Here is an 8,159-nt window from a genome sequence, read left to right on the forward strand (position 1 = left end):
AAACATGAGTTCATGCCAATTAAACAAGCGCTCACCCCACCTCACGCGCACACACACACACACACACACACACACACACACACACACAGACACACAGACAAAGACAAACACACACAAACACACACACACACACACACACACACACACACCATCAAATGGCCTACATTTGTGGAGACAAACCCACAGTGGGATTAATAAGGCCTCATTGCTGTCCAGTCCTGGGTGTTACACTATCCAGGAAAGTAAGCTCCCTTCCCATTTACAACCAAAATACTCCCCTTATCCACCACCCAAACACAGTGTGTCACAGCAAATAAAATACATAATAAATCAATTTAAATAAATAAATAAATAAATAAATAAATAAATGCAACATGTCCACCAGGCCAGCTCTGAAGGCAGTGAAACTGTATCAGCCCAGCATTGCATGGCTCCTACTTGTATCTCTTCAGCCAAATCCAATCGTTTAGCACTCAGTGCAGTGGATGAGTGCGCTGCTGTGCTATTACCATCTGTGGGCTGCCACAGCGCGTCAGATTAAGGTGAGCTGAGCTGAGCTTCACGGCTGCAGCTCTGGAGATGAAATTAGGCAAATGGCAATGAACGCCAGGAATAAAAGCTCTTTTTTATTATTGTGAGAGACAAATATGGAAATATGGTAGAATTTGTAATAGCATTAATCTTTTCAGAACACACACACACACACACACACACACACACACACATGCTGCATACACAGACATGCATGCACAGAGAGAGAGTGCACATGTGTTCTAAGTCTCTTTTCGTACTCTTGGCCTCTTTGATGGCACTCTGGGAGTTAGACCACTGGGTCAGTAAACCTGTGGTCATTGACATTAACACAGTGATTCACATTTACTTATTTGCGTGATTTGGCAGATCATTGATAGCTGTGCCTTCCTGATCACAATAATATTCCCATACTCACTGCTGAAGCTCTGGAAATCAAATGGGAGGCTGAGATACAGGGTATAGTAAGAACATAAAGAGCCCTTTTCATGAGAAATGCATATGATATTGGTGGAATATAAAAAAGCACACATCACAAAGCACACACCCACACTATAACACATACACACACACGTTCACAAAATGTATGCAGATTTTGTGAAAGAGAGTGGCTGCAAACAGCATAAAGTAGACTGGATTTGAGGAAATGGATTTATATTCAGTTAAGCGGTGGGTATGCTGACACATGAAGAAGGAGATTTGGTGCCCATTTAAGTGGCACACATACAGATATTGTGCGCCAGTTGGAGGGCAGAGAGGAAAACTAACCCCCCACCACCCCCACCCCCCCCTCTTCCCTCCTTCTCTTCCCTGTGCCAGGACCTGGTGACAGGCTCAACCAGGAGAGCAAATCCCTGAATCATCAGCCCTGTGACAGGGACTTGAGAGGCCTTCATGTTTGACAGTAATGTGGAGGGAACACCAAAGAGCAGTGTGAGAGAAGTTGGATAGAACAAGGTCAGACACCTTCACGCGCACACACACACACACACACACACACACACACAGACACGGTCAGAAATACACTATGATTAAGACTACCTTCCTTCAAGAAGGCAGTCATCATACCATTAAGACCCCATTAGAGAGATTTGCCAACTCTGGGGCCTAGCCCAAATATGCTGAAGCCCAAATATGCAGGAATCAGCACATTACCCAAGTGCACAGAGTGGAAAAAGAGTGAGTCGCTCAGGCATTGAATCTTCCAGAGAGATTAAAGAGAATACATTATGGCCGTTTAAAAACCGCAACAATGCCTTAGCTGTATCAAGAAGTAATTACTGTATCTAACATCTTATTTGAAAGAGGGGAACCGACTACACATAGGGTTCTGTGTTGTGATGTGTGAAGGCATTTTTTTCACCTTCTAGGGGAGCCTGTAGTTTTTGAATGGTTTACGAGCACACAGATCCCAGAGGTGATCCACTCCAACAGGCTGTGCAGATTTATACACTATAAATAACTTCAGCTGGAGGATAAAGTTGAAATACTACCTTTTCAAAATGATTAGATTCCAAATGTTTATTTTTACTGAGCTTGGCCTAGTCAGACTATAGGTTGATTAACATACCTGTGTGATCAAATATGGGATATGGTGATTTTTGCAGGATGATGGATATGTTGTCACTTCATAACACTAATAACCATGGCCTTAGGCAACAATGCCTTATCCTGCCTGTACAATCTACTCCCTTGGCCTACTACTGATAAGCTATGGCTTGTGGTTTGAACATCATTGGTGATAAGAGATATTAGTAGGTACCTATATTGTTACTGTAAATTGAGTTGTGTTTAATTATTTATATAGCTGATGACATCCATCTGTTCCTTATTTACAGACTTTAATATACATCAATATTCATCATCCAGTTTATTTGCATTGATGACTTTGGCCTTAAAGAGTAATCTGTAAATCAATCATTAGATTTTACAGGTCTATATTCAAGGCTTACCTACACTCACAGTCTATGGAATCTGTTATTATTCAAATTTACATTTCCAAGGAGTCTTCTTTCATCTGCCTCAATACACAGGGCCAATACCTACAATCACAACAACTTTGATTGGCAATAACTGGTAGAGGTTACCACCTAATCCTTTAAAAGATGATCATATATTTCACATTTACTGGAAATATTAGCAGGAATATGGCTAGCTTGTGGGTTTTGTGAAGAAAAAAACCCTATTACACTGACAGAACTCTAGACAGGCGTGGAAACCTTCAAATCACTGTGGCTCAGAGTGACAGACTCCGCATAAGGTTTCCTCTGATATTTCTAGACACTGTCAAACAATAGCCTCGATTTCCTGATGAAAAACAAGCTCTCTCCATGTCATATAGCACCACGTTCCCCTTCTGCGCTGCCCACCTACTAGCTGTAAAAATTGGAACCTCAATAAGAAGTAGGGCAACAGCACTCAATATTTCTGACACAAAAGGCTGTTTTGTAAACAACTGACAACACTAAACACCCTTTCGCCTCCAAACCATTTCCTGAGCCCTGAGCCTGTGCTTCAAATCAGACTTCAGGTAGACAGAGAGCAATATGTGTACTTCTAAAGGCACAATGCAGGTGGACATGTCTGAATAAGGAATCAGATATCTGACTGTGTGTGACTCAACTCTGAGTTGGTCTACTGAGTTGTTCTCTTTTGGGGGAGCAAAGGACGCACCTGTAGGGCAGCATCAGGTACGCTCAGTCTCCTCACAAAGCCGCTGCCGCCAGTGAAGAACCGCTCCGATCCCCAGGTGCCACTGATGGGCCGGCCCGTGTTGTAGAACATGAAGGTGTCACTGCCGGACGTGGCGGTCAGGCAGGTCTTGTAGCAGTAGGTCTTGGTCAGCGAGCCGTTGCCGCGCACCTCGATGTAGTGCGGCTCCACCTTGAGGTCGCGGCGGAGCACCACGTTGTTGTTGGGCTGTCCGGGGCCTCCCGCACTGGCGGCCGCTCCGATGGTCGCCGAGCCGCCGTCCTTGGGCGCCTTCTGCGAGACACAGCAGGGGGAGCAGGAGCCAGGCTGAGAGCAGTAGGCGTGGCAGCGGACGATGGCCAGCACCACCACGGTGACCAGGAACACGAAGGTGGTGGCGCTGAGGGCCACGATCAGGTAGAGCGTGATGTTGGAGAAGCCCAGCGGGCCGTGCGGCCGGACAATGCGCTTGGGGTCAGGCATGACCTTGGGCGGCGCCTCCAGGATGGCCACGTTGATGGTGGCGGTGGAGGAGCGCGGCGGCAGGCCGTGGTCGCGCACCAGAACGGTCAGGCTGAATGAGGTGGAGTTGTCCTCCAGGACGCGGCGCGTGGTCCGCACCTCGCCCGTATGCTCGTGCACCTTGAACAAGTCCAGGTCAGACGCCTGCTCCAGAACATAGATGAGCCAGGCGTTGGGGCCGGCGTCAGCATCGTACGCCACCACCTTGGTCACCAGGGCGCCCGGGTCGGCGTTCTTCGGCACCGTCTCGGTGGAGCGCGTGCCATTGGCCGGTGGGTTGATGATCTCCGGCGTGTGGTCATTCTGGTCCATCACGTAGATGTATACGGTGGCCACGCGGCTCAGTGGTGGGATGCCTCCGTCCTGCGCCTTGATCTGAAAGTGGAACTCACGCAGTGACTCGTAATCGAAGGAGCGCAGGGCGTAGGCCACACCCGTGTCCGGCTTGATGGAGACGTAGGAGGTGACGGGAATGCCGTGGTTGTTGTCGTTAAGGACGGTGTATGTGATGCGGGCGTTTTCGTTGACGTCCGAGTCCATGGCCTTGACGGTGCAGAGGGAGGCACCCGGGGCGTTGTTCTCAGGCACGTAGACAGTGTAGGAGGTCTGCTCGAATCTGGGGGGGTTGTCGTTGACGTCGGCCACGTCCACCTGTATGGTCTTCTGCGAGGAGAGGGGTGGCGTGCCTCCATCCGTCGCGCTCAGGGTCACATTGTACGCCGCCGTCGTCTCGCGGTCCAAGAAGGCGGAGGTCACCAGGGTGTAGTAGTTGCGAAAGGACTTGATCTTGAATGGCAGACCAGGCTGGATCTCCAGGCTCACTTGCTTGTTGGGGCCCGAGTCACGGTCCGTCACACTGATCAGCGCCACCACGGTGTCGGCACGGGCATCTTCGCGCACAGGGCTGGACAGCGACGAGAGGACGATCTCGGGGACATTGTCGTTCACGTCCACCACCTCCACCACCACTTTGCAGTGGGCTGCAACAGCAGCAGGCCCTTTGTCCATGGCTTGGATGTACATCTCATAGGAGGTGGTGTCCTCATAGTCCACGTTGCTCTTGACACGGATCTCTCCTGTGTTGGTGTCCATGGAGAACATCTGTCTGACCCTCTCGGGGGTGTAGCTACTAAATGAGTAGAACACCTCGCCATTTGTGCCCTCGTCGAGGTCCGTGGCATTGAGCTTGATCACTAATGTGTCCTTAGGCGAGTTCTCCAGCAGCTTGACTTTATACACGGAACTGTCAAACACAGGCACGTTGTCATTCGAATCCAGAACACGGACGTTAATTTTGGCGGTACCTGTCAAGGCCGGAGAGCCACCATCTGAGGCTGTCAATATTAACTCGTGGTAAGGCGTTTGCTCGCGATCCAGCGGCTTTTTGAGCACGAGCTCGATGTGCTTGCTGTTCAGGGATGGCTTGTTGGAATCGAGAGCAAAGTGCTCGTTTGGGCTGAGGCGATACTGTCGAACCGAGTTTGAACCCACATCAGGGTCTTGGGCGTGCTCGATGGGGAAACGAGATCCCGGCAACGCCGATTCTGTAATTTCTAACTGGTATTCGTCCCTCGGGAATTGCGGCGCATTGTCATTTGCGTCCAGTATGTCCACCTCGACATTGTGTTCCTCAGACGGATTTTCAAGAAGCACTTCGAAATTCAAACGACAAGAACTGCTTGAATCACACAATGCCTCTCTGTCGATTCTGTCATTGACAAATAATCTTCCGCTCTTATTAATATCGAGATACCTCTTACCGTTGTTAGAGGTTACCTTAATCTTTCGGGTGGAGAGCTTTCGGATATCCAAACCCAAATCCTGTGCGATGTCACGTACAACTGCCCCATTTTCCAGTTCCTCTACAACTGAAAATTGTATCTCTCCAAAAGCAAGGCCACAAAATAATAGCAGTACCAAAAAAGAAAGAGGCACATTAATTTCTATGCAGTTACATTTACCGGCAAAAGCCATTGCAAGATCATCGGATCCGCAGACGGATTAAATACAGCTTCCCGTCTTCTTTAATTTGCAGAAAATTACCTCCGACCACAGCATCAAAGTAAACCGAGAGGTTTCCCATTTATGTGCAATACGTGAAAGATATCCGTTCCGACTTTAGTGTACATGGATACCTCTCAGTCGCGTCCATATTTCCTTTGTCCGTGAAGTCTTTTTTTTCCTTCTCTCTCTCTCTGCGCGCCGCTGACGGGTGTGTTTCCCTTCCACTGGTGCTGCATATCTCTCGCGCGCGCTCGCTCCCTCTCTCTCTCTCCCTTGCTCTCTCTCACTGACTCCCACCCATCCCTACCTCACATCTAGCACCCCTCCCATTCTCGTTTCACCCCATCATTCTCCTCTCTTTCCACGGCTGAGTGTGATTGTGTGGTACCGAGCGGCGGGGGAGGGGTAGCTATAGCGTGCCCAAATATACCAGGCAGCTTTTCAGCACCTCAGGAATAATGAGCAACCGAATTGAATGCTTTCAAGCGGTCTGCTCAGTGCATGGCCACGCGATACAGCGTACGGCACCTGCAGCTGCAGAGGCTTAAAAACAAAGACTGCGCTACTTGTTCCGTCTCAGCGGTTTAATCGCGGCAAATTTGGCGACACTCATTACTCCACCTCCAATTTTAATACCGGCTCTGGAGCGCCCCGGCAAATTAGTGGCGGCCCCTTTTTGTCATTAAAGGCAATCTGCAGTTGCTCCCTGCTGTGAGACAAAAGCCTATAATGAATTATTACATTTATTTTATGCATTTATATAGTGGCGACCTCAAGTTGTAAATGTTGGCAACATGGATCTTTCTCCTTTGAGCCTCTTTTCCTCCGTGCTTATGCGGTACACCTCCTCAGCTGGTCGTGGCACGCCCGAGTTGGCGATCACGCGCACGCAGCCTTTTCCTCCAGAGCGAGCGCAGCGGCGCGACCCCCTGACTGACAGTTGGCTTATGAAGCCCAAAAGATTCCCACAATGTTCCATATTTCCCCCGGCGTTCTTGTTTGAGTGTCGAACAAGCAGGCTATTCTCCAAATCATCTTCATCATCTTCATCATCATCACAATATTTGTGTCAACGGTTAGACTCCAGACAGACCGGGTCATTGGGGCGTGCGTGCCCGCGGCACACTCTCTGCACAGCCATCAAAATAAACTGGAGTAAGTTCATCTGTCACTTTGAAATTGATGACATAAACTGGAGTCATCTCAGAGTGATGACTTCAGTTTGATGTCTATAATGCCGGACAACATGCTACCTATTTTTGTTTTAATTCTTACACACATCAATTCAACATTATTACTATTATTATTATTATTATTGTAATCATCATTATAATAATAATGATTATTATTTCATTAGTATTCCATTACTCCAAAAAAATACAGTGTGTGTGTGTGTGTGTGTGTGTGTTCATCCGTGCGTGCGTGCATGTGTGTGATGTGCATATGCTTTGCATGCACACATGTGTAAATTGCCTTTCCCAGTGACATCTCCATTTTGTTCCACCACCCCAAATAGAACTGTATTAATGACTGACCTACTTGTTAGTGAAAACTGCAGGAATCATGAATAATTGTCACGGCAGTTTGAGTACATGCCGATGTTAGGTAAACAGCCAAGATGTACGCATATGGAAAAAATAAAATGAACCATGGGCAAGCATATTTACGGTCATACAAATGTACACAGAATTTCATAATAACAAATAAGGAATAATGTCTAAGGTTGAGGTATGTAGGTGGGTGGATGAGTGGCTAAGTAGGTAGGTAGTTGGGTAAGTAGATGGTTAGATAGATTTTAGACCATTAGAAAAGCTACACTAATGCTGTACCACCTGCCTCCGCCCCTAGTGGATATGCATTGATTAGCTCTTCACTGGACTTAATCAATACCTTTGATATTTTTCATGGGTAAATGTGCATCACTTCATATTTCCCCTGGAATTAGCAAACATGAAAATAGCCGAATTTAACAAAATAAGTCACGGAGCATTTTACCCCATTTTTAAATCATACTTATTATTTAGGTGGGGAATGCCTGCACCTACCTAATGGGAAATGGCTACAGTTTTAAATCCTTGAAGAACTGGATGTAAATGGTTTGGACTTCACAGTCTTGATAGTACTTGTGCAGTCAAACTCAGCACACATATTTCCCCACCACTCTAATGAGGTCAGTTCCTCATTCAGTGAGCAGCAAGTCATTTAAAGATCAAATCTCCACATGTGGTCTAAGCCAGAGAGAAGCTCATGTCATACATTTCAAAGGAAACAATGCCAAACTGCTTACTTCCAACCAAGACATCATCTGGAATTCACCCCAAATGATATCCAACCCGAGGGAAAACATAAATAAACAAGTTACATTTATATCAATTCAGATAAATTGCTGTGCCCATTCAATCCAAGATGGC

The 8,159-nt window shown here is 47.3% G+C and overlaps 1 protein-coding gene across 5 annotated transcripts in view; it reads right to left on the minus strand.

Annotated features, from left to right (window-relative positions):
• The window catches only part of LOC121709523 (protocadherin alpha-C2-like), a 66,416-nt gene that overhangs the window by 23,518 nt on the left and 34,739 nt on the right, over positions 1-8,159 (minus strand). Inside the window, exon 1 of one of the 5 annotated variants that reach the window (XM_042092964.1) lies at positions 3,205-6,258. The exons of 3 other annotated variants lie outside the window; for them this stretch is intronic. In XM_042092964.1, coding sequence (XP_041948898.1) covers positions 3,205-5,718 — 2,514 coding nt within the window. In that variant the 5' untranslated portion in view covers positions 5,719-6,258. Of the gene's footprint in view, positions 1-3,204; positions 6,267-8,159 lie in introns of those variants that run through there. One more of the 5 variants, XM_042092965.1, reaches the window with a different exon arrangement.

The sequence above is a fragment of the Alosa sapidissima genome, chromosome 5 (genome assembly GCF_018492685.1).
Source record: "Alosa sapidissima isolate fAloSap1 chromosome 5, fAloSap1.pri, whole genome shotgun sequence".
Lineage (NCBI taxonomy): Eukaryota > Metazoa > Chordata > Actinopteri > Clupeiformes > Clupeidae > Alosa > Alosa sapidissima.